Below are 27,823 nucleotides of genomic sequence, written 5' to 3' on the forward strand. Positions count from 1 at the left end.
GAGGAAGAGGAAGGAACCAATGAGCTCTGGATGGTCCTGACCTTCATCATCCTCTTCCTCCTCAGCCTCTGCTATAGCACTGGGGTCACACTATATAAGGTGACCATAGGGGTCATTGAGTGTTAATTAGGGTTAATGAAGGGTTATTAATCATTAATTAGGGGTTATGAATAATTAATGAAGGGTATTAATCATTAATTAAGGGATATTAATCATTAATTAAGGCTATTAATCATTAATTAAGGGGCATTAATCATTAATGGTGGGTTATTGGTCATTAATTAGGGTCATTGATTGTTAATGAAGGGTTATTGGTCATTGATTAGGATCATGAAGCGTTAATGAAGGAATATTAATCATTAATTAGGGCTTATGAATCGTTAATTAAGTGCTATTGGTCCTTAATTAGGGGTCATGATTCATTAATGAAGGTTTATTAATAATTAATTAGGGGTTATTAATCATTAATTAAGGCTTATTGATTACTAATTAGGGCTTATTAATAATTAATGAAGGGTTATTAATCATCAGTGGTCATTAATCATTATTAAAGGGTTATTTGTCATTAATTAGGGGTCATTAACCATTAATGAAGGGTTATTAATTATTAATTGGGGGTCATTAATCGTTAATTAAGGGTTATTGGTCATTAATTAGGGGTTATTAGCAATCAATTGAGGTTTATTAGTCATTAATTAAGCGGGTTTAATAATTAATTAGGGCTTATTAATCGTTATTTAAACGTTAATGATCATTAATTAGGGCTATTAATCATTATTAACCATTATTTTGATTATATTATGGGCAATTCATTGATCATTATCTCAATATATGAATAATTATATTCATATTAATCACTAATTAAGGCAGATTAATCACCAATTAAGCCAATTAATCACTAATTAATGCTGATGAATAATTAATTAAACCAATTAATGACTAATGAAGCCTCTTTGTGTCCCACAGGTGCTATGAGGACTCCCCATCCTTGGCTTGCCCAATGCTGCTTTTGGGGGGAATCAAGGAATAAAGTGGATCCCAAATTTACCTGTTTTCTGCATGTTTCAACCCAAAACTCTACCCAAAAATCACTATTTTCCCCCAAATTTACCCATTTTCTTTCCATTTCACACCAAAATTCTCCCCAAACTCCAAAAAATCACAATTTTCCTCCAAATTTACCCATTTTCTTCATGTTTCACCCCAAATCTCTCCCCAAAATCACCATTTTCCACCCAAATTTACCCATTTTCTTTCCATTTCACCCCAAAACTCTCCACAAACTCCAATAAATCACCATTTCCCCCCAATTTTACCCATTTTCTTGCTCTTTCACCCCAAAACTCTCCCCAAACACCAAAAAATCACCATTTTCCTCCAAATTTACCCATTTTCTTTCCATTTCACCCCAAAACTCTCCACAAACTCCAAAAAATCACAATTTTCCACCCAAATTTACCCATTTTCTTCCTGTTTCACCTCAAAATTCTCCCCAAACTCCCCCAAAATCACCATTTTCCCCTAAATTTACCCATTTTCTTGCCTTTTCACCCCAAAACTCTCCCCAAAATCACCATTTTCCAGCCAAATTTACCCATTTTCTTCATGTTTCACCCCAAAACTCTCCACAAACTCCAAAAAATCACCATTTTCCACCCAAATTTACCCATTTTCTTGTTGTTTCACCCCAAAACTCTCCCCAAACTCCAAAAAAATCACAATTTTCCACCAAAATTTACCCATTTTCTTTCCATTTCACCCCAAAATTCTCCCCAAATGACAAAAAATCACCATTTTCCTCCAAATTTACCCATTTTCTTGTTGTTTCAGCCCAAAATTCTTCCCAAATTCACAAAAAATCACCATTTTCCACCCAAATTTACCCATTTTCTTGCTGTTTCACCCCAAAATTCTCCCCAAACTCCCAAAAATCACAATTTTCCACCCAAATTTACCCATTTTCTTAATGTTTCACCCCAAAACTCCCCAAATGACAAAAAAATCACCATTTTCGTCCAAATTTATCCATTTTCTTGCTCTTTAACCCCAAAATTCTTCCTAAACTCCCAAAATCCACCATTTTCCACCCAAATTTACCCATTTCCCACCCAAATTTACCCATTTTCCCACTATTTCCCCCCAAAACCCCTCTCAAACCCCCATTTCTCCCCCAACCTTCACCCCACAGAGCAGACGTGCAGCAGAAACCCCAAAATCCCCATTTCTAACCCCAAAAATCCCCCATTGCAGGTGTTGTTTGTCACCAGTTTCACTTCTCCTCTTTCCTCTCGTTTTGGGTCATTTTAGGGCAGATTTGGGTCATTTTGGGCGATTTTGAGTCATTTTGGGCCAGTTTTGGGTCATTTTGGTGCATTTGACTCATTTTGGGGTGAATTTGGGTCATTTTGGGTGCGTTTGAGTCATTTTGGGGGGTCAGGAGGTGCTGTTCCCATAACTGGGACCATCTGCATGGGGCCCATTGGGGTTCCCCTTTGAGTCAGCACCCAATGGGGTCAATGGGACCCAATGGGGTCAATGGGACCCAATGGGGCCAATGGGACCCAGTGGTGGCCAATGGGGTCAATGGTACCCAATGGTGGCCAATGGGGTCAATGGGACCCAATGGGGCCAATGGGACCCAGTGGTGGCCAATGGGGTCAATGGTACCCAATGGTGGCCAATGGGGTCAATGGGACCCAATGGGGTCAGTGCAACTCAATGGGGTCAATGCAACCCAATGGGGTCAATGCGACCCAATGGGGTCAATGGGACCCAATGGTGGCCAATGGGACCCAATGGTGGCCAATGGGACCCAATGGGGTCAATGCAACTCAATGGGGTCAATGGGACCCAACGGGGTCAATGGGACCCAATGGTGGCCAATGGGACCCAATGGGATCAATGCGACCCAATGGTGGCCAATGGGACCCAATGGGGTCAATGCAACCCAATTGTGGCCAATGGGACCCCATGGTGGCCAATGGGACCCAATGGGGTCAATGGGACCCTATGGGGTCAATGCGACCCAATGGGGTCAATGCAACCCAATGGTGGCCAATGGGACCCAATGGGGTCAATGGGACCCAATGGTGGCCAATGGGACCCAATGGGGTCAATGGGACCCAATGGTGGCCAATGGGACCCAATGGTGGCCAATGGGAACCAATGGTGGCCAATGGGACCCAATGGGGTCAGTGGGACCCAATGGTGGCCAATGGGACCCAATGGGGTCAATGGGACCCAATGGTGGCCAATGGGACCCAATGGGGTCAATGGGACCCAATGGGATCAATGGGACCCAATGGTGGCCAATGGGACCCAATGGGGTCAGTGGGACCCAATGGTGGCCAATGGGACCCAATGGGGTCAATGGGACCCAATGGTGGCCAATGGGACCCAATGGTGGCCAAAGGGACCCAATGGGGTCAATGGGACCCAACGGGGTCAATGGGACCCAATGGGGTCAATGGGACCCAATGGGGTCAATGGGACCCAATGGTGGCCAATGGGACCCAATGGGGTCAATGGGACCCAATGGTGGCCACTGGGACCCAATGGGGTCAATGGGACCCAATGGGGTCAATGGGACCCAATGGTGGCCAATGGGACCCAATGGTGGCCAATGGGACCCAATGGGGTCAATGGGACCCAATGGGGTCAATGCAACCCAATGGTGGCCACCCCTAGGAGCAGGAATCCCATTGGAAAACATGGAAAACATATGGAAAACATATGGAAAACATATGGAAATCATATGGAAAACATATGGAAAACATGGAAAACATATGGAAATCATATGCAAATCATATGGAAATCATATGGAAAACATGGAAAACTTTATTAGGATGAAGATATTTACAGCAGGTAGGAATAGGGCCATAATCCTATGGAATTCCAGGGATATCCAGCACTGGAGGGGGTGGGATCCCATCGGGAATGGGGTTATTTGACCTGTGATTGGGGGAACAATGGGAATTCTGGGGTTAGTTGGGATCAATGGGGGTTTAAAGGGGAAATGGGGGGGGGGATAATGGGGGTTTTGGGGATATATGGGGGGAATAGGGTGCTAGGGGTGTAATGGGGGATAAGGGGGTATAATGGGGTTATAATGGGGTATAATGGGGTTATAATGGGGTATAATGGGGTTATAATGGGGGATAATGGGTTATAATTGGGTTATAATGGGGTTATAATGGGTTATAATGGGGTTATAATTGGGTTATAATGGGTTATAGCAAGGATGGGGGGGGAAATTGGGATATTTTGTAAGGATAAAGGGAAAAACAGGGATTTTTGATGAAATTTGGGTAAAAACATGTCTTTCTGGATGAAATTTGGGGTAAACTGGGTTTTTTGGTGAAATTTGGGGAAAAACAGAGCTTTTTGGGTGAAATTTAAAGAAAAAACATGGCTTTTTGGGTAAAATTTGGGGTAAACTGTGTCTTTTTGGGTGAAATTTGGGGGAAAATGGGACTTTTTGGGGTGAAATTTATGGAAAAATAGCATTTTTGATGAAATTTGGTGAAAAACAGGGTGAAAATTTGGGGAAACAGGGTTTTTTTAATGAAATTTGGGGGAAAATGGGACTTTTTGGGTGAAATTTTGGATAATCTGGGTCTTTTTGGCTGAAATTTGGGGGAAAATTGAGCTTTTTGGGTGAAATTTGGGTAAAAACACATCTTTTTGCCTGAAATTCGGGTGAAAATGTGACTTTTCTTGTCCTACCTGATAAAACCCAGAGATTTTTGGGTCAAAACCCATCGAAATGGAGTATTTGGTTGAGACCAGTTGCAAAAAACATGCATTTTGGGACGGGAAAAGCAAAAGGAAGGTGCAAAATGGGCTAAAAAAGGGGGATTTTGGGCAAACCTTGATCAAGGTGACGGTTGCTCCATAGAAGAGGCTGAGGATGAAGAGGACGATGAAGGTCGAGGCCGTGGCCCATAGGTTCTCTATGTCTTCCTCTTCCTCCTCCTCCTCCTCCCCATTGGGGACCTCTATGGGGTGAAACAAAGGGGTTTTGGGGTGAATTATGGGGGTTTTGGGGGTTTGAAGGGGTGGAAATGGAGGTTTTTGGAGGCTGGAAGGAGTCGAGGCCAAATATGGGGTTGGAGACTGAAATAGGGGTTTTTAGACCCAAATATGGGGGTTTTAGACCCAAATATGGGGTTTTAGACCCAAATATGGGGGTTTTAGACCCAAATATAGGGGTTTATAGCCCCAAATATGGAGTTTTTAGACCCAAATATGGGGTTTATAGACCCAAATATGGGGTTTTTAGACCCAAATATGGGTTTTTTAGACCCAAATTTGGGGTTTTTAGATCCAAATATGGGGTTTTTAGACCCAAATATGGGGGTTTAGGGACCCAAATATGGGGTTATTAGACCCAAATATGGGGGTTTTAGACCCAAATATGGGGTTTATAGCCCCAAATATGGGGGTTTTAGACCCAAATATGGGTTTTATAGCCCCAAATATGGGGTTTTAGCCCCAAATATGGATTTTTTAGACCGAAATATGGGGTTTTAGACCCAAATACGGGTTTTTTAGCCCCAAATATGGGGTTTTTAGACCCAAATATGGGGTTTTAGACCCAAATACGGGTTTTTTAGCCCCAAATATGGGGTTTTTAGACCCAAATATGGGGGTTTTAGCCCCAAATCTGGGTTTATGCCCCAAAATATGAAGTTATGCACAAAAATATAGGGTTTATGCACCAAAATATGGGTTTTATAGCCCAAAATAAGGGTTTGGAGGCCAAAACATGGGTTTGGACATGAAAATATGAGGTTTATTGCCCCAAATGTACCCCTAAAACCCATTTTTGACCCTAAAAGCCCCTTTTTGACCCCAAGACCTCCTTTTATAGACCTAAAATCGCCTTTTCTAGCTCTTTTCCACCCCAAAATCTTTTTCCAGCCCCTTTTCCACCCCAAACCTCTCATTTCCACCCCAAATCACATCTTTTCTTCCCCTGTTCCCCTTTTCCACCCCATTTCCACCCCAAAACCCCAATATTCCTCCCAAAATCCCCTTTTCCACCCTATTTTCACCCCAAATCCCCTCTTTTCTACCCCAAATGCCCTTTTCCATCTCATTCCCACCCCAAATCCCCAATTTTCCTCCCCAAAATCACCCATTTTCACCCCAAACTCCCCATTTCCCACCCCCAAATCCCCTTTTCCATCCCAAATCCCCAATTTTCACCCCAAAATCCCCATTTTTCACCCCATTCCCACCCCAAAATCCCTGTTTTTCACCCCAAATCCCTTTTCTCTCCACCATTCCATCAAAACACCACTTTATTGCTCCATTCCCATTCCCATTCCCATTACAGAAATCCCATTCCCATTCCCCATTGAAATCCCATTCCCATTACAGGATGTGCCCATCCCATTCCCATCCCATTAATCCCATTCCCATCCCATTCCCATTCCCATTATGGGAATCCCATTCCCATCGCATTAATCCCATTCCCATCCCATTAATCCCATTCCCATCCCATTCCCATTCCCATTATGGGAATCCCATTCCCATTGCATTAATCCCATTCCCATCCCATTCCCATTACAGAAACCCCATTCCCATCCCATTAATCCCATTCCCATTCCCATCCCATTCCCATTACAGGAATCCCATTCCCATCCCATTCCCATTCCCATTCCCATCCCATTAATCCCATTCCCATCCCATTCATCCCATTCCCATCCCATTCCCATCCCATTCCCATTATGGGTATCCCATTCCCATCCCATTAATCCCATTCCCATCCCATTCCCATTCCCATTATGGGAATCCCATTCCCATTGCATTAATCCCATTCCCATCCCATTCCCATTACAGAAACCCCATTCCCATCCCATTAATCCCATTCCCATTCCCATCCCATTCCCATTACAGGAATCCCATTCCCATCCCATTCCCATTCCCATTCCCATCCCATTAATCCCATTCCCATCCCATTCATCCCATTCCCATCCCATTCCCATCCCATTCCCATTATGGGTATCCCATTCCCATCCCATTAATCCCATTCCCATCCCATTCCCATTATGGGATCCCCATTCCCATCCCATTAATCCCATTAATCCCATTGATCCCATAGGACTCAATAGCAGCCCCCAGCCCCATCCTGTAGGATCAGGGACACATTAAGGGCAGTAGCTTTACCCGACCCTATATCCACTGACTTCTGCATCACTTGCATTGGGATCCGCTCGTGCCCCACAACACACGTGAACATGTCCCCATTGGCCCAATCCCCTATAGCCACCGTTAGGGAGCTATAGGTCATATAGGATATGGGGTTATGGGATTGGGGGTTATGGGGTTGGGGTAATGGGGTCACGGTGACGTATTGAGCCTCGGGAATGGGGTTCCCATTGCGGAGCCATAGGATGAAGAGGTCGGGGGGGTTAAACCCCATAACCAGGCAGGTGATGGTCGCCCGTTCCCGTAGGGAAAGCTGCTCCGGAGGGGGGGGCAGGACGAAGACGGAGGGAGCTTTGGGGTCGGGCACTGTGGAGAGATATAGGGTTATATGGGGTGGATATAGGGTGATATGGGGTTATATGGGGTGTCTATGGGGTGTATATGGGGTGATATAGGGTGGGATATGGGGTGGGATATGGGGTTATATGGGGTGTCTATGGGGTGTCTATAGGGTGATATGGGGTGTCTATGGGTGTCTATGGGGTGTCTATGGGGTGATATAGGGTCTATGGGGTGGCTATGGGGTCTATGGGTGTCTATGGGTGTCTATGGGTGTCTATAGGGTGATGGTCGCCCGTTCCCGTAGGGAAAGCTGCTCCGGAGGGGGGGGCAGGATGAAGACGGAGGGAGCTTTGGGGTCGGGCACTGTGGAGAGATATAGGGTTATATGGGGTGTCTATAGGGTCTATGGGGTGTATATGGGGTGTCTATGGGGTGTATATGGGGTGATATAGGGTGGGATATGGGGTGGGATATGGGGTTATATGGGGTGTCTATGGGTGTCTATGGGTGTCTATGGGGTGTCTATGGGTGTCTATGGGTGTCTATGGGGTGTCTATGGGTGTCTATGGGTGTCTATGGGGTGTCTATGGGTGTCTATGGGTGTCTATGGGTGTCTATGGGGTGTCTATGGGTGTCTATGGGGTGATGGTCGCCCGTTCCCGTAGGGAAAGCTGCTCCGGAGGGGGGGGCAGGACGAAGACGGAGGGAGCTTTGGGGTCGGGAACTGTGGAGAGATATAGGGTTATATGGGGTGTATATGGGGTCTATGGGGTGTCTATGGGGTGATATAGGGTGGGATATGGGGTTATATGGGGTGTCTATGGGGTGTCTATAGGGTTATATGGGGTGTATATGGGGTTATATAGGGTCTATGGGGGGTCTATGGGGTGATATAGGGTGGGATATGGGGTGGGATATGGGGTTATATGGGGTGTCTATGGGGTGTCTATGGGTGTCTATGGGTGTCTATGGGGTCTATGGGGTGTCTATGGGTGTCTATGGGTGTCTATGGGTGTCTATGGGTGTCTATGGGGTGTCTATGGGGTGGGATATGGGGTGGGATATGGGGTTATATGGGGTGGATATGGGGTGGGATATGGGGTCTATGGGGTGTCTATGGGGTGTCTATGGGTGTCTATGGGTGTCTATGGTGTGTCTATGGGGTGATATGGGTGTCTATGGGTGTCTATGGGTGTCTATGGGGTGTCTATGGGTGTCTATGGGTGTCTATGAGTCTCTATTGGTGTCTATGGGTGTCTATGGGTGTCTATGGGGTGTCTATGGGTGTCTATGGGGTGTCTATGGGTGTCTATGGGTGTCTATGGGGTGTCTATGGGTGTCTATGGGGTGTCTATGGGTGTCTATGGGGTGATGGTCGCCCGTTCCCGTAGGGAAAGCTGCTCCGGAGGGGGGGGCAGGACGAAGACGGAGGGAGCTTTGGGGTCAGGCACTGTGGAGAGATATGGGGTTATATGGGGTGTCTATGGGGTGGATATAGGGTGTATATAGGGTGATATGGGGTGATATGGGGTGTCTATGGGGTCTATGGGGTGTCTATGGGGTCTATGGGGTGGCTATGGGGTCTATGGGGTCTATGGGGTGTCTATGGGTGTCTATAGGGGGCTATGGGGGCTATGCTGCGCATAGAGCACATAATGAGCTGCGCCTGCAGGGGGCGCCATAGTGCGCGGCTATGTTAGTCTATGGGGGGTATGGGTGTCTATGGGTGTCTATGGGTGTCTATGGGGTGTCTATGGGTGTCTATGGGTGTCTATGGGGTGTCTATGGGTGTCTATGGGTGTCTATGGGTGTCTATGGGTGTCTATGGGGTGGCTATGGGTGTCTATGGGTGTCTATGGGTGTCTATGGGGTCTATGGGTGTCTATGGGTGTCTATGGGGTGGCTATGGGTGTCTATGGGTGTCTATGGGTGTCTATGGGGTGTCTATGGGTGTCTATGGGGTGGCTATGGGTGTCTATGGGTGTCTATGGGTGTCTATGGGGTCTATGGGTGTCTATGGGGTGTCTATGGGTGTCTATGGGTGTCTATGGGTGTCTATGGGGTGGCTATGGGTGTCTATGGGGTGTCTATGGGTGTCTATGGGTGTCTATGGGTGTCTATGGGTGTCTATGGGGTGTCTATGGGTGTCTATGGGTGTCTATGGGTGTCTATGGGTGTCTATGGGGTGTCTATGGGTGTCTATGGGTGTCTATGGGTGTCTATGGTGTGTCTATGGGGTGATATGGGTGTCTATGGGTGTCTATGGGTGTCTATGGGGTGTCTATGGGTGTCTATGGGTGTCTATGGGTGTCTATGGGGTGGCTATGGGTGTCTATGGGTGTCTATGGGTGTCTATGGGGTCTATGGGTGTCTATGGGGTGTCTATGGGTGTCTATGGGTGTCTATGTGTGTCTATGGGTGTCTATGGGTGTCTATGGGTGTCTATGGGGTGTCTATGGGTGTCTATGGGGTCTATGGGTGTCTATGGGGTGTCTATGGGTGTCTATGGGTGTCTATGTGTGTCTATGGGTGTCTATGGGGTCTATGGGTGTCTATGGGGTGTCTATGGGTGTCTATGGGTGTCTATGTGTGTCTATGGGTGTCTATGGGTGTCTATGGGTGTCTATGGGTGTCTATGGGGTGTCTATGGGTGTCTATGGGGTGATATGGGTGTCTATGGGGTGGCTATGGGGTGATATGGGGGGTTCCCATAGGGAATTTGCCATCGGTTTTCCATAGGAAATGGTGAGATTCGATTGTTCTTCATCAATCTAACCCAGTCTAACCCCAGTCTATCCCAGTCTATCCCAGTCTATCCCAGTCCATCCCAGTCTATCCCAGTCTAACTCCATTCTATCCCAGTGTAACTCCATTCTATCCCAGTCTAACTCCATTCTATCCCAGTCTAACTCCATTCTATCCCAGTCTATCCCAGTCTATCCCACTCTAACTCCATTCTAACCCAGTCTAACCCAGTCTATCCCAGTCTAACTCTATTCTATCCCAGTCTATCACAGTCTAATCCAGTCTAGTCCAGTCTAACCCCATTCTATCCCAGTTTAAACCAGTGTAACCCAGTCTAACTCCATTCTAACACAATTCTATCCCAGTTTAACCCAGTTTAACCAAGTTTAACCCCATTCTATCCCAGTTTAACCCAGTTTAAACCAGTCTAACTCCATTCTAACACCATTCTACCCCAGTTTAACCCAGTTTAACCCAGTTTAAACCAGTCTAACCCAGTTTAAACCAGTCTAACCCAGTTTAAACCAGTCTAACTCCATTCTATCCCAGTTTAACCCAGTTTAAACCAGTATAAACCAGTATAAACCAGTGTATCCCACTCACCCTCCTCCTTCCTGAGCTCCGACTGCACCGGGAACAGCAGCTCAGGATGTGTGACCCTACATGTGAACATGTCCCCCCTCTCCCACTCTAACCCAGTCTAACCCCATTCTATCCCATTCTATCCCAGTCTAACCCAGTCTAACCCACTCTAACTCCATTCTAATCCAGTCTAACCCAGTCTATCCCAGTCTAACTCTATTCTATCCCAGTCTATCCCAGTCTAATCCAGTCTAGTCCATTCTAACCCCATTCTATCCCAGTTTAAACCAGTTTAACCCAGTCTAACTCCATTCTAACCCCATTCTATCCCAGTTTAACCCAGTTTAAACCAGTTTAAACCAGTCTAACTCCATTCTAACACCATTCTATCCCATTTTAACCCAGTTTAAACCAGACTATCCCAGTCTAACCCAGTCTAAATCCATTCTAACACCATTCTAACACCATTCTCTCCCAGTTTAACCCAGTTTAACCCAGTTTATCCCAGTTTAACCCAGTCTAACTCCATTCTAACACCATTTTATCCCAGTTTAACCCAGTTTAAACCAGTCTAACTCCAGTCTAACACCATTCTATCCCAGTTTAACCCAGTTTAACCCAGTTTAAACCAGTCTAACCCCATTCTCTCCCAGTTAAACCCAGTTTAACCCAGTTTAAACCAGTATAACCCAGTTTACTCACCCTCCTCCTTCCTGAGCTCGGCCTGCACCGGGAACAGCAGCTCAGGATGTGTGACCCTACACGTGAACGTGTCCCCCCTCTCCCACTCTAACCCAGTCTAACTCCATTCTAACCCAGTCTATCCCAGTCTAACCCAGTCTAACTCCATTCTAACCCAGTCTAACCCAGTCTAACCCAGTCTAGTCCAGTCTAACCCAGTCTATCCCAGTCTAACCCAGTCTAACTCTATTCTATCCCAGTCTATCCCAGTCTAACCCAGTCTAGTCCAGTCTAACTCTATTCTATCCCAGTTTAAATCAGTTTAACCCAGTCTAACTCCATTCTAACACCATTCTATCCCAGTCTAACGCAGTTTAACCCAGTTTAAACCAGTCTAACTCCATTCTAACACCATTCTATCCTAGTTTAACCCAGTTTAAACCAGTTTAACCCAGTCTAACTCCATTCTAACACCGTTCTATCCCAGTTTAACCCAGTTTAAACCAGTTTAACCCAGTTTATCCCAGTTTAAACCAGTCTAACTCCATTCTGACACCATTCTATCCCAGTTTAACCCAGTTTAACCCAGTTTAACCCAGTTTAAACCAGTCTAACTCCATTCTAACACCATTCTATCCCAGTTTAACCCAGTTTAACCCAGTTTAAACCAGTTTAACCCAGTTTAAACCAGTCTAACTCTATTCTATCCCAGTTTAACCCAGTTTAAACCAGTCTAACACTATTCTATCCCAGTTTAACCCAGTTTAACCCAGTTTAACCCAGTTTAGACCAGTTTAAGGACTCACCCTCCTCCTTCCTGAGCTCGGCCTGCACCGGGAACAGCAGCTCGGGATGTGTGACCCTACACGTGAACGTGTCCCCCCTCTCCCACTCTAACCCAGTCTAACTCCATTCTAACCCAGTCTAACCCAGTCTAACCCAGTCTAACTCCATTCTAACCCAGTCTATCCCAGTCTAACCCAGTCTACCCCAGTCTAACTCCATTCTAACACCATTCTCTCCCAGTATAAACCAGTATAACCCAGTTACTCACCCTCCTCCTTCCTGAGCTCGGCCTGCACCGGGAACAGCAGCTCGGGATGTGTGACCCTACACGTGAACGTGTCCCCCTCTCCCACTCTAACCCAGTCTAACTCCATTCTAACCCAGTCTATCCCAGTCTAACCCAGTCTAACTCTATTCTATCCCAGTCTAACCCAGTCTATCCCACTCTAACCCCATTCTAACCCAGTCTATCCCAGTCTATCCCAGTCTAACCCAGTCTAGTCCAGTCTAACCCCATTCTATCCCAGTTTAAACTAGTTTAACCCAGTCTAACTCCATTCTAACAGCATTCTATCCCAGTTTAACCCAGTTTAACCTAGTTTAATGCAGTTTAACCCAGTTTAAACCAGTCTAACTCCATTCTATCCCAGTCTATCCCAGTCTAACTCCATTCTAACACCATTCTATCCCAGTTTAACCCAGTTTAACCCAGTTTAAACCAGTTTAAACCAGTCTAACCCAGTCTAACTCTATTCTATCCCAGTCTATCCCAGTCTAACCCAGTCTAGTCCAGTCTAACCCCATTCTATCCCAGTTTAAACCAGTGTAACCCAGTCTAACTCCATTCTAACACCATTCTATCCCAGTTTAACCCAGTTTAAACCAGTCTAACTCCATTCTAACACCATTCTCTCCCAGTTTAACCCAGTTTAACCCAGTTTAACCCAGTTTAAACCAGTCTAACTCCATTCTAACACCATTCTCTCCCAGTTTAACCCAGTTTAACCCAGTTTAACCCAGTTTAAACCAGTCTAACTCCACTCCATCCCAGTATAAACCAGTATAACCCAGTTACTCACCCTCCTCCTTCCTGAGCTCGGCCTGCACCGGGAACAGCAGCTCCGGATGTGTGACCCTACACGTGAACGTGTCCCCCCGTTCCCACTCCGAGGTCCTCACGGTGGCCACGGCCCCAGCACTGAAGAGCCCATTGGGCTCCAGGCTATGGGGCAGCCTTGAGGTGTCTACTTCAGTGCCGTCCTCCTTCCACCAGGCCACGTCCAGGCCCTCCATGGAGGGGACATTGAGGACCCGGCAGGTCAGCTTGGCTACCTTGTCCTGGAAGATGGCTACGAAGGGGGGGGGGGTGACCCGCACGGTGATGGCGGCGGGGGGGGGGGGCTGGGGGGAGAGAGGGGGGTTAATATGGGGATCAATAGGGGGGGTTATGGGTATCAATATGGGGGGAGATGGGGATTGATATGGGGGGGTATGGGTATCAATATGGGGGAGATGGGTGTCAATATGGGGTGGTTATGGGCATTGATATGGGGGGGCTATGGGGATTGATATGGGGGAGATGGGGATTGATATGGGGGGAGATGGGGATCAATATGGGTATTGATATGGGGGGTTATTGGGTATCAATATGGGGGGTTATGGGTATCAATATGGGGCGTATGGGGATCAATAGGGGGGGTTATGGGGATCAATAGGGGGGTTATGGGGATTGATATGGGGGGTTATGGGGATCAATATGGGGGGGGTGACCCGCACGGTGATGGCGGCGGGGGGGGGGGGGGGCTGTGGGGAGAGAGGGGGTTAGTATGGGGGTCAATAGGGGTATTGATATGGGGGGGGTATGGGGATCAATATGGGGGGTTATGGGGATCAATAGGGGTATTGATATGGGGAGAGATGGGGGTTAATATGGGGGGAGATGGGGATCAATAAGGGGGTTATGGGTATCAATGGGGGGGGAGATGGAGATCAATAGGGGGGGTTATGGGTATTGATATGGGGGGGGTATGGGTATTGATATGGGGGGGGTATGGGTATTGATATGGGGGGGGTGACCCGCACGGTGATGGCGGCGGGGGGGGGGGGGCTGGGGGGAGAGAAGGGGGGGGTTAATATGGGGGGTTATGGGGGTCAATAGGGGTATTGATATGGGGGGGGTATGGGGATCAATAGGGAGGGTTATGGGTATCAATATGGGGGGTTATGGGTGTCAATAGGGGGTGGTTATGGGTATTGATATGGGGGGGTTATGGGTATCAATATGGGGGGTTATGGGGATCAATAGGGGGGGTTATGGGGATCAATAGGGGGGTTATGGGTATCAATATGGGGGGTTATGGGGATCAATAGGGGGGTTATGGGTATCAATATGGGGGGGGTGACCCGCACGGTGATGGCGGCGGGGGGGGGGGGCTGTGGGGAGAGGGGAGGGGGGTTAATATGGGGGTTATGGGGTCAATAGGGGTATTGATATGGGGGGGGTATGGGTATCAATATGGGGGGTTATGGGGATTGATATGGGGGGGTTATGGGGATCAATATGGGTATTGATATGGGGAGAGATGGGGGTTAATATGGGGGGAGATGGGGATCAACAAGGGGGGTATGGGTATCAATATGGGGGGTTATGGGGGTCAATAGGGGGGGTTATAGGTATCAATAGGGGGGGGTATGGGTATTGATATGGGGGGGTATGGGTATCAATATGGGGGGGGTATGGGTATCAATGGGGGGGGTTATGGGTATCAATATGGGGTGGTTATGGATATCAATATGGGGGGGGTTATGGGTATCAATATGGGGGGGTCCCATGGATCTCCATGGTCTATATGGACCTCCATGGTCTATATGGACCTCCATGGTCTATATGGATCTCTATGGATCTCTATGGACCATATGGATCTCTATGGTCTATAGGGCTCCCCTATAGGGTGTATACATTACCCCATAGGCCATACTCACCTCCACACCCCACCTTGCTGACGTTCCTCATCTCCTGCCCCACTTGGCACGTGAACACGTCCCCGGACCCCCACTCGTCCTCCGTGACCCCCAACAGGCTGTGGGTCACCACCAGCCCCCCAAGTGCTATGGGGCCGACGGTGCTGGCCCCATAGGGGAGGGGGCGGCCGTTGCGGAGCCAGCGGATAGGGGGCGCTATGGGGCTGGCTATGGGGCTGGCTATGGGGCTGGCTATGGGGTTGGCTATGGGGCCGGCTATGGGGCCCAGGATGTGGCATAGGATGCTGGCGTTGCGGTAGGGACCATCGAAGGCATCGGGGGGGGGGGGGGTATAGGGTGATGGTGGGGGGGGGGGAGGGGGAGGGGGGGGTCTGGGGTGGGGGGGGGAGAGAAAGGAGAAGGATTAGGGTTAGGTAACATAGATGGAGAGTCATATAATGATCCCATAGACCCCATAGCCCCCCATTAACCCCCATTAACTCCATAGACCCCCATTGCCCCCCATAGACCCCATAGCCCCCATACCCCAAAGTGACACCCACAGACCCCTATTGCCCCCATAGACCCCCATTCCTCCCCATTACCCCCCATCACCCCCATTACCCCCATTACCCCCATTACCCCAATACCCCCATTACCCCATTACCCCCATTACCCCATAGACCCCATTACCCCCATAGACCCCATAGACCCCATTACCCCCATTACCCCATTACCCCCATTACCCCCATATACCCCATATACCCCATTACCCCATTACCCCCATTACCCCATTACCCCATCACCCCCATTACCCCCATTACCCCATAGACCCCATAGACCCCATAGACCCCATAGACCCCATTACCCCCATTACCCCCATTACCCCATAGACCCCATAGACCCCATAGACCCCATTACCAGGGTAGCTGACGCTGACACTGGTGCTTCCCAGTTGGCACTGGAAGGGCTGCAGGTCCCGACCCTCAGTGCCCTCCATAACCAGTAAGGAGACAGCCCCGATCCCAGTATGCCCAGTACTGGTTATACTGGTGATACTGGTGTTGGCTTCATGGGCTCTATGGTACCGGTCGCGCCAGACAATGGGGCCAATGGGGACAGCACCGACGGCCATACAGGCTATGGGGTGGGGGGAGGGGGAGGGGCAGGGGGGGAGGGGGAGGAGGGAGGGGGAGGCTGGGAGAGAGATAATGGGTTATACTGGGTTATAATGGGGGATAATGGGGGATAATGGGGGTAATGGGGTTATAATGGGGGATAATGGGGGATAATGGGGTTATAATGGGGGATAATGGGGGATAATGGGGTTATAATGGGGGGTAATGGGGGATAATGGGGTTATAATGGGGGGTAATGGGGATAATGGGGGATAATGGGGGTAATGGGGGGTAATGGGGATAATGGGGTTATAATGGGGGGTAATGGGGTTATAATAGGGGATAATGGGGGGTAATGGGGGATAATGGGAGATAATGGGGGTAATGGGAGATAATGGGGGATAATGGGGTTATAATGGGGGATAATGGGGGTAATAATGGGGGATAATGGGGGATAATGGGGGATAATGGGGGTAATGGGGGGTAATGGGGTTATAATGGGGGATAATGGGGGTAATGGGGGATAATGGAGGATAATGGGGTTTTGGGGGAAATAATGGGGTTTTGGGGTAAAATAATGGGGTTTTGGGGAAATGATAACAGTTTAGGGGAGAAATGGGGGTTTTTGGGATAAAAAATGAAGTTTTTGGGCGAAATAATGGGGTTTTGGGGGAAATAATGGGGGGATAATGGGGGTTTTAGGTAAAATAATGGGGTTTTGGGGAAATAAAGGGGATTTTAGGGGAAATAATGGGGATTTTAGCAAAAATAATGAGGTTTTGGGGGAGAAATGGGGATTTTTGGGGGAAATAATGGGGTTTTTAGGTAAAATACTGGGGTTTTGGGGAATGAAGCAGTACTGGTAAACCCAGCTGCCCTATAGCTGCTTATACAGTAGTGGGACCAGTACGGGACCAGTATGGACCAGTATGGACCAGTACAGGACCAGTAACGGACCAGTACGGGACCAGTACAGGTATCCCCAGCTGCCCTATAGCTGCTTATGCGGTACTGGGACCAGTACGGGACCAGTATAGGACCAGTACGGGACCAGTATGGACCAGTACCGGTACCCCCAGCTGCCCTATAGCTGCTTATACGGTATGGGACCAGTATAGGACCAGTATGGACCAGTACCGGTAGCCCTGGCTACCCTATAGCTGCTTATGCAGTACTGGGAAAAGTATAGGACCAGTATGGGACCAGTACAGACCAGTACCGGGACCCTCAGCTGCCCTATAGCTGCTTATACAGTACTGGGACCAGTATTGACCAGTATGGACCAGTACGGACCAGTACCAGTAGCCCTGGCTACCCTATATCTGCTTATGCAGTACTGGGACCAGTATAGGACCAGTACGGGACCAGTATGGACCAGTACCGGTAGCCCCAGCTGCCCTATAGCTGCTTATGAAGTAATGGGACCAGTGTAGAACAGTACGGGACCAGTATAGACCAGTATGGAGCAGTACCGGTACCCCCGGCTACCTAGAGCTGCTTCTGCACTACTGGGACCAGTATAGGACCAGTATGGACCAGTACCGGTAGCCCCAGCTGCCCCATAGCTGCTCATGCAGTACTGGGACCAGTACAGAACCAGTATGGACCAGTATGGACCAGTACCGGTAGCCCTGCCTACCCTATAGCTGCTTATGCGGTACTGGGACCAGTACAGGACCAGTACGGACCAGTATGGACCAGTACGGGACCAGTACGGGACCAGTACCGGTACCCTCAGCTGCCCTATAGCTGCTTATACGGTACTGGGACCAGTACAGGACCAGTATGAACTAGTATGGACCAGTACCAGTACCCCCAGCTGCCCTATAGATGCTTATACAGTACTGGGACCAGTATGGGACCAGTATGGACCAGTATGGAGCAGTACCGGTAGCCCCAGCTGCCCTATAGCTGCTTATACGGTACTGGGACCAGTACAGGACCAGTATGGACCAGTATGGAGCAGTACCGGTAGCCCTGCCTACCCTATATCTGCTTATGCGGTACTGGGACCAGTACGGGACCAGTATGGACCAGTATGGACCAGTGCAGGACCAGTATGGACCAGTATGGACCAGTACCGCGACCCCCAGCTACCCTATAGCTGCTCATGCAGTACTGGGACCAGTACAGACCAGTATGGACCAGTACCGGTAGCCCTGCCTACCCTATAGCTGCTTATGCAGTACTAGGACGAGTACAGGACCAGTATGGACCAGTACCGGTACCCCCAGCTGCCCTATACCTGCTTATACAGTACTGGGACCAGTACAGGACCAGTACAGGACCAGTATAGGACCAGTATAGGACCAGTATGGACCAGTACCGGGACCCCCAGCTGCCCTATAGCTGCTCATGCAGTACTGGGACCAGTATAGGACCAGTACGGACCAGTATGGACCAGTACCGGCAGCCCCAGCTGCCCTATAGCTGCTTATGCAGTACTGGGAACAGTACGGGACCAGTATGGACCAGTATGGACCAGTACCGGTAGCCCCAGCTGCCCTATAGCTGCTTATACAGTACTGGGACCAGTACAGGACCAGTATGGACCAGTACGGACCAGTACCGGTAGCCCCAGCTGCCCTATAGCTGCTTATACAGTACTGGGACCAGTATAGGACCAGTACGGACCAGTATGGAGCAGTACTGGGACCCCCAGCTGCTCTATAGCTGCTCATACAGTACTGGGACCAGTACAGGACCAGTATGGACCAGTATGGACCAGTACCAGTAGTCCCGGCTACCCTATACCTACTTATACAGTACTGGGACCAGTATCGGACCAGTATGGACCAGTACTGGTAGCCCCGGCTACCCTATAGCTGCTTATGCAGTACTGGGAACAGTATAGGACCAGTATGGACCAGTATGGACCAGTACCGGGACCCCCGGCTGCTCTATAGCTGCTCATGCAGTACTGGGACCAGTACAGGAACAGTATGGACCAGTATGGACCAGTACCGGTACCTTCTATAGCTGCTTCTGCACTACTGGGACCACTATAGAACCAGTACGGACCAGTATGGACCAGTACCGGTAGCCCCAGCTGCCCTATAGCTGCTTATGCAGTACTGGGACCAGTATAGGATCAGTACGGGACCAGTACAGGACCAGTATGGACCAGTATGGACCAATATGGACCAGTATGGACCAGTACCGGTACCTCCAGCTGCCCTATAGCTGCTTATACAGTACTGGGACCAGTACGGGACCAGTATGGACCAGTATGGAGCAGTACAGGACCAGTACCGGTAGCCCCAGCTGCCCTATAGCTGCTTATGCAGTACTAGGACCAGTACAGAACCAGTATGGACCAGTACCGGTAGCCCCAGCTGCCCTATAGCTGCTTATACAGTACTGGGACCAGTACAGGACCAGTATAGACCAGTATGGACCAGTATGGACCAGTACCGGTACCCCCAGCTGCCCTATAGCTGCTTATGCGGTACTGGGACCAGTACGGGACCAGTATGGACCAGTATGGACCAGTATGGACCAGTATGGAGCAGTACCGGTAGCCCTGCCTACCCTATTCTGCTTATGCGGTACTGGGAACAGTATAGGACCAGTACGGGACCAGTACAGAACCAGTACAGACCAGTATGGACCAGTACCGGTAGCCGCAGCTACCCTATAGCTGCTCATGCAGTACTAGGACTAGTATGGACCAGTATGGACCAGTACCGGTACCCTCAGCTGCCCTATACCTGCTCATGCAGTACTGGGACCAGTATAGGACCAGTACGGGACCAGTATGAACCAGTATGGACCAGTACCGGTACCCCCAGCTGCCCTATAGCTGCTTATGTAGTACTGGGACCAGTACAGGACCAGTATGGACCTGTACTGGTAGCCCTGCCTACCCTATAGCTGCTTATGCGGTACTGGGACCAGTATGGACCAGTACCAGTAGCCCTGGTTACCCTATATCTGCATTACTGGGACCAGTATGGACCAGTATGGACCAGTACAGACCCTGACCTCTCCATGTGAATGCATGAACACATCACTATGAAGGGATTAATGGCCATAAATGGATCCATCCCTATCAATGGCGCCCAATTAATAGCTATTAATCAATAGATTAACCTATATTAATCACTATTAATCAATCAACCTGTACCTATTATTACCCATTAATAGGCAATATTAATCTATTAATAGCTGCTTATTAGAGATATCAACCCAAAACCTCGATATTAATCGATACAATCTCTATTATATTAATATCGGTTGCTATTATTGGCAATTAATCGGTATTAATGGCTATTAATCGGTACTAATGGCTATTAATCGCTATTAATTAGCATTAATCGCTATTAATTAGCATTAATCGCTATTAATTAACATTAATCGCTATTTAGCAGCATTAATTAATATGAATCAAGATTCTATTCATCTATTCGAGGGCTATTTGGGAGCAATTCGATTTGATAGTGATTAATATCGAGATTAATAGGTCGATATTAGTGTCTAATATCTAATATCTAATATATATTATATAGCATATATTATATATCATCTATCATAACTTAATGCATATAATAAAACATTATATACAACATATAATTAATGATTAATATATAATATCATTAATAATTGATATATAACAGCATTAATAATTAATAAAATATATTAAATATAATGTTTAATAACATAAAATATCGTATTTAATATATTAATAAGTCATTAATGAACCTAAAGGACCTATTAATATACAATAGACACCTATTAAATGCAATCAATTGCAAATAAATAGATATTATTGGCATAAAGATGTATTAATCTATTCAATCTATTTAATCCCTAATAATTATAATGGGATAATTAATTAAGTAGCGCCTATTTTATAGCGAGATATTAAAAATAGCTATTATTAGAAGGCATTTTCTCAGCTATCTATTAGAAATGTTCCATTTAATAGTCCATTGATTAATTTAATAGTCTATTAATTTAAGTCTATTAATTTAATTGTATATTTATTAATTTAATAGTCTGTTAATTTAATAGACTATTAATTTAATAGCTTGTTTATTAAATTAATAGTCCATTAATTTAAGTCTATTAATTTAATAGTCTATTAACTTAATAGCCTATTTATTAAATAGTCCATTAATTTCATAGTCTATTAATTTAATAGTCTGTTTATTAATTTAATAGACCATTAGTTTAAGTCTATTAACTTAATAGTCTATTAATTTAAGTCTATTAATTTAATAGTCTATTAATTTAATAGCTTATTTATCATCTTAATAATCCATTAATTAAATCTATTAATTTAATAGTCTCATTATTAATTTAATAGTCTATTAATTTAAGTCTATTAATTTAATAGCCTATTTATTCATTTAGTTGCCTATTTATTAATTTAATAATCTATTTATTAAGATAGAGCCAGAAATGGCTATTAAGGACTTAATATATCTGTTAGATACATCATCTATTAGCTCTAATAAACCAGATATTAGCTCTAATAAACCATCTATTATCTCTAATAAACCAGATATTAGGGCTAATAAACCAGATATTAGCTCTAATAAACCATCTATTATCTCTAATAAACCAGATATTAGGGCTAATAAACCAGATATTAGCTCTAATAATGCCTAATTATTAAGCCTATGCATCTATCAATCGCTATTAGTGATTTAACTAATAACTAATAACTAATCTAATACCACAAAGAAAACCCATCTAAAAAGGGACCTCATTGACCCAAAACCGCCTGAATTCACCCCAAAACGCTTTGTTCCTCCTGCCTGCCTACAAGGGATGGGTTTTACCCAAAACCCCCCTTTTTCACCCCAAAAACAGGCTGTTTTTCACCCACACCTGCTGTTTTTCACCCGTTCTGCTCCATTGGCTTCCATGGAAATGGTTTAATGCAAATAAACAGCCCCAAAAATAGAGGAATTAGCCCCAATTCTCACTTCTCATTTTTGGCTATTTTCGAAACCGAAAACGGGTGATTTTGGGTGGAAAACAACCCAAAGCTGCACCTGCAGGGCCTGAAGAGGCCATTTTGGGTCTAAAACCCCCTTTTACAGGCAAAAACTGACTTTAAATCGTATTTCTTTATATTTTTACATGTTTTTCAGCCAAAAAAGGGCAAAAATTGGTTTTGTTGCTGTTGAATGTAATTTTGGGGGAAAAAAGCCCAATTTTGGGGTTTTGTTTGAATTTAAAGGCTTGATGTTAAAATATGCTCATTTTTTAGGTCTATATTACATATATTTGTGATTTGCACCTAATTTTCCCCAAATTTCACCTTTTTTTCCCCAAATTTCAGCTTTTTTTCCCCATTTCCCCCTCATTTTCCCCCAATTTTCTACAAAATTCTTATTATTTCCTATTTTTCCATATAAATTTTCTCTATTTTCTGTTTTTCACCTTATTTTCAACTGAATTATTCAATAATTCAATAATTCAACTTAATTCTTCCAAATTTCCATCAATTTTCTCATTTCTGTCGATTTTAACCCATTTTCAACCAATTTTGACCCATTTTCAATCAATTTTGACCCATTTTCAATCAATTTAACCCATTTTCAATCAATTTTAACCCATTTTCCATCGATTTTAACTCATTTTCAATCGATTTTAACCCATTTTCAATCAATTTCAACCCATTTTCTATCAATTTTAACCCATTTTCCATCGATTTTAACTCATTTTCAATCGATTTTAACCCATTTTCAATCAATTCTAACCCATTTTCAATCAATTTTAACCCATTTTCAGTCCATTTTAACCCATTTTAATCAATTTTAACCCATTTTCAATCAATTTTAACCCATTTTCAATCAATTTTAACCCATTTTCAGTCCATTTTAACCCATTTTAATCAATTTTAACCCATTTTCAATCGATTTTAACCCATTTTCAGCCTATTTCTATCGATTTTTGATTTCCCATCTAATTTAAGTCTATTTTCTCAATTTAACCTAATTTATATCAATTTTATATCGATTTTATTCCGATTTTCTATCTATTTTAACCCATTTTGATCAATTTTTGTATCAATTTCCACCTATTTTAATGTATTTCAACCTAGTTTTGATGTCCATTTTATATCCATTTTTCTCCCCATTTTACCCTTTTTTTACCCAATTTTCAATCTATTTCACCCATTCTGCTCCATTTTCATCTATTTTCCTAATTTCATCAATTTTAACTTAATTTAGTCGATTTTCACCCATTTTTCTGCCTGTTTCTTCTCTATTTTCCTCTATAGCCTTTATCTGACCCATTTTCCATCAGTTTGAACCTCATTTTTACCTAAATTCCCCTGTTTTCAACCCAAATTTCGATCCCTTCAATAACTTCATTTCACCCCAATTTTGGGCAAGAATCAGGGTTTTTTGGGACAAAATCACCTTATTTGAGGATTTCCCCTCAAAACCTCTCTTTTTTGTTAGAATCCATCCAGAAATGCAACAAACCCCCCAAAATAACCCAAAATTTGGGGGTTTTGGTCATTTTTGTCAAGAAATTGCCCTAAATTCTGTTTTTTTCACCAAAAAAACCCCAAAAACACTAAAATTAACCTTTTTATGGCATAAATCTGCCATTAAATCACCTTTAAATCAGTTTTAATCCTAACAAAGACCCTAAAAATGGACTTTTTAGCCTATTTTTGACCATTAAATCACCTCCAAATCAGTTTTAATCCTAAAAAGACCCTAAAAATGGACTTTTTTAGCCTATTTTTGACCATTAAATCACCTCCAAATCAGTTTTAATCCTAACAAAGACCCTAAAAATGGACTTTTTTAGCCTATTTTTGACTATTAAATCACCTCCTAATCAGTTTTAATCCTAAAAAAGACCCTAAAAATGGACTTTTTAGCCCATTTTTGGCCATTAAATCACCTCCAAATCAGTTTTTCACCTCCAAAATCGACATTTTTTACCCTAAATCTGCCCCTAAATCACCTCAAAACCGACAATTTCCCTCAAAACCCACCTAAAAATGGCCTTTTTCACCCCAAAACGGCCATTCCCCCCCCTCCATCCATCAAAACGGGGTCACCCTCAAACCCCCCCCCCGGGTGGAATTTGGGGTGAAAAAGGGCAAAATTGGGCAAAATGGGTGGTGGGATGAGGACTTACCGGAGGAGACGGTGACGGATGTGCCGCGGCCCCAGAAGTCAATACCAGTATAACCACTATGGGATGGAACCAGTGCCCTCCCATACAAAAACCCCTCCCCTGGCTCATTTTGGGGCAAAACACTCGATTTTGACCAATTTTGGCCAATTTTCGTTCAAAAAGGTGTCAAATAACGAAATTCGCGATGTTCGAACACCAAATTTGGCCCAAATTGTGACAATTTTGAGTTAAATTTGAGGGTTTTCCACCAAAAACCAAGATTTTGGTGTTTCCACCCCAAAAATGGGAGTGAAAAGGGGAAATCAGCACCAAAATGGGGAAATTTGGGGGTAAAATTGACCCAAACAAGACAAAACTTCATGTTTTTGATCATGAGGCATAAATGGAGAAAAAAGGGCAATTTTTTGGGGGGGAAAAAGGGGAAATTAAGTGGGTATTTGAGGGAAATTGGCCAAAAAGGGGAAAATAACCTTAAAATGAGGACAGAAATGGGTGAAAATAGCACGAAAACATCAATTTTTGGGGTGGGAGTGAAATATCAACATTTTGGGTTCAAATTGGCGGAAAATGGGGAAAAAACAGGGATTTGGTGTGGAATTAGGTAGGAAAGGTAGAAATTGGGGTGGATTTGGGGGAAAATGGGCAAAAATGGGTGAAAAAAGGCCAATTTTGGGGTCGGAAAAGCAGCTATTTCTTGTCATTGCCTGCACCACTGTGATTAGCACCAGCCCAACCAGCACCAGTACCCACAGTGATATAGGATGGGACAAGAACCCTATAGGGCTGAGCTCATCCATCCCAGTTCAACCAGTACCAAAAGTGGGTGGAATCAGCCCAAAATGGGTGGGAAATGGGGGTTTTTGGACCCAAAATGGGCAAAAATAGTGGGAAATGGGGATAAAAGGGGGGAAATGGGGTAAAAAAGTGGGAAATTGGGATAAAATGGGGGAAATTGGGGATAAAATGGGGGAAATTGGGATAAAAGGTGGGAAAATGGGGTAAAAAAGTGGGAAATTGGGATAAAAAGTGGGAAATTGGGATAAAAAGTGGGAAAATGGGATAAAAAGTGGGAAATTGGGATAAAAGGTGGGAAAATGGGCAAAAAAGTGGGAAAATGGGTTTAAAAAGTGGGAAAATAGGCAAAAAGGTGGAAAAATGTCCCTAACAGGTCCAAGAATGGCAATTTTTGGGGTGAAATTGGGCAGAAATGGGAAAATAGCCCTGAAATTGTGGATTTTAGTGGTGGGAAGGGAAAAGTGGGATGGGATTTGGGGGGAATGGGGCCAAAAAGGGACAAAATGGGGCAGGTTTGGGTTAAAAGGTCCAAGGAGAACCAGATTTGGGTGAAAATGGGGAAATTAGGGCAAAATCGGGCCTAATTTGGGTCAAAAATGGGCAAATTTGGTCAATGTGGGCAAGCTGAAGGGGTTTGGTGCTTGTCAAGGCCTTGGTCTCCATCCTATGGGTCTTGATCTCCATCCTATGGGTCCCAATCTCCATCCTATAGGTCCCAATCTCCATCCAATGGGTCTTGATCTCCATCCTATGGGTATTGATCTCCATCCTATAGGTCCCCATCTCCACCAATGGGTCCCCATGTCCATCCAATGGGTCCTGATCTCCATCCTATAGGTCCCAATCTCCATCCAATGGGTCCCAATCCCCATCCAATGGGTCTTGATCTACACCAATGGGTCTAGACCCACATCCAATGGGTCTTGTTCTTCATTCAATGGGTCCTCATCTCCACCAATGGGTATTGATCTCCATCCTATAGGTCCCAATCTCCATCCTATGGGTCCCAATCTCCATCCAATGGGTCTTGATCTCCATCCTATGGGTATTGATCTCCATCCTATAGGTCCCCATCTCCACCAATGGGTCCCAATCTCCATCCAATGGGTATTGATCTCCATCCCATAGGTCCTCATCTCCACCAATGGGTCCCCATATCCATCCAATGGATCCCAATCTCCATCAATGGGTCTTGATCTCCATCCTATAGGTCCCCATCTCCACCAATGGGTCCCAATCTCCATCCAATGGGTCTCAATCCCCATCCAATGGGTCCCAATCTCCATCCTATAGGTCCTCATCTCCATCCAATGGGTCCCAATCTCCATCCAATGGGTCTAGATATCCATCCAATCGGTCTTGATCTCCATCCTATAGGTCCCAATCTCCATCCAATGGGTATTGATCTCCATCCTATGGGTCTTGATCTCCATCCTATAGGTCCCCATTACCATCCAATGGGTCTTGTTCTTCATTCAATGGGTCCTTATCTCCACCAATGGGTATTGATCTCCATCCTATGGGTCTTGATCTCCATCCTATGGGTCCCCATTACCATCCAATGGGTGTTGTTCCTCATCCAATGGGTCCCAATCTCCATCCAATGGGTATTGATCTCCATCCTATAGGTCCTCATCTCCACCAATGGGTCCCAATCTCCATCCAATGGGTCTTAACCTACATCCAATGAGTCCCCATTACCACCCAATGGTTCCCCATCCCCACCCCCACCCCCCATCCCCTCCCCCCCAACCACAGGCACCACGCTCCACCGCCCCCCATCCCCCATATCCCCTATATCCCCCCCATTCATGCACGAGCCCCACATCCCCATACCCCACAGTGAGCAACCCTCACACAGTAGTAAGTGGCCGTATCCTTGGCCTCGAGGCCGCTCATCTGCAGCGTGACCGTGGCCTGGGAGTTGTCCCTGCTGATGGTGGCTCTGCCCCACATCCATGGGGCGAACCAGGTGCCGGCCCCATAGCTGTCAATGGTGGCGACCCATTGGAGGCCCTGTCCCGGTGCTTGGCGCACCCATCCCATAGCATAGGAGGCCAAAGTGAGGCCCGAGGCCTTGCACAGGAGCCTCATGGAGGCCCCAGGGCTTTGGAGGCCGCCTCCGGTCTCCTCCAGCCTCACCTCCGCCTGCAGCCCTGGGCATGGACAAGAAGGAGCCATTGAGGCCATGGGGGGCTCAGCGCCAGCCCCATAGACACCCCATAGACCTCAATGGGGCTGGTCCTACCTGGGATGGAGGCAGCGAGGAGGAGGAGGATGGGGAAGGCCATGGTGCCCATGGGGTGGTGGTGGTGGGGGTGGGATGGGGGTTATGAAGGGTGTGGGGTCAGGGGGTTTGCATAGGGGCAATGGGGTTTGCATAGGGGAAAGGGGGGGGGTGGGGGGGGGGGATAGGGGGATGGGTATTGGGGGAGGGGAGGCGGTGATTGATGGGGGGGAGTAATTAATTGATTGAGATTGATTAATGGTAGATTAATTAATGAATTAAGTGGGAAATTTATATAGAATTAATGGTGGATTAA

General features: G+C 46.1%; 1 gene segment (V, D, J or C); it reads right to left on the reverse strand.

The window, feature by feature from the left end:
• Positions 1-3,835: 3,835 nt before the first annotated feature.
• On the reverse strand, positions 3,836-27,571 carry LOC117437854 (Ig mu chain C region membrane-bound form-like). The segment is given in 7 exon segments: positions 3,836-3,951; positions 4,870-4,997; positions 7,174-7,521; positions 11,527-11,623; positions 13,471-13,692; positions 27,138-27,436; positions 27,529-27,571. Coding segments are annotated over 7 exon segments (1,146 nt in total).
• Positions 27,572-27,823: the final 252 nt, after the last annotated feature.

This window comes from Melopsittacus undulatus, chromosome 30 (assembly GCF_012275295.1).
Source record: "Melopsittacus undulatus isolate bMelUnd1 chromosome 30, bMelUnd1.mat.Z, whole genome shotgun sequence".
NCBI lineage: Eukaryota > Metazoa > Chordata > Aves > Psittaciformes > Psittaculidae > Melopsittacus > Melopsittacus undulatus.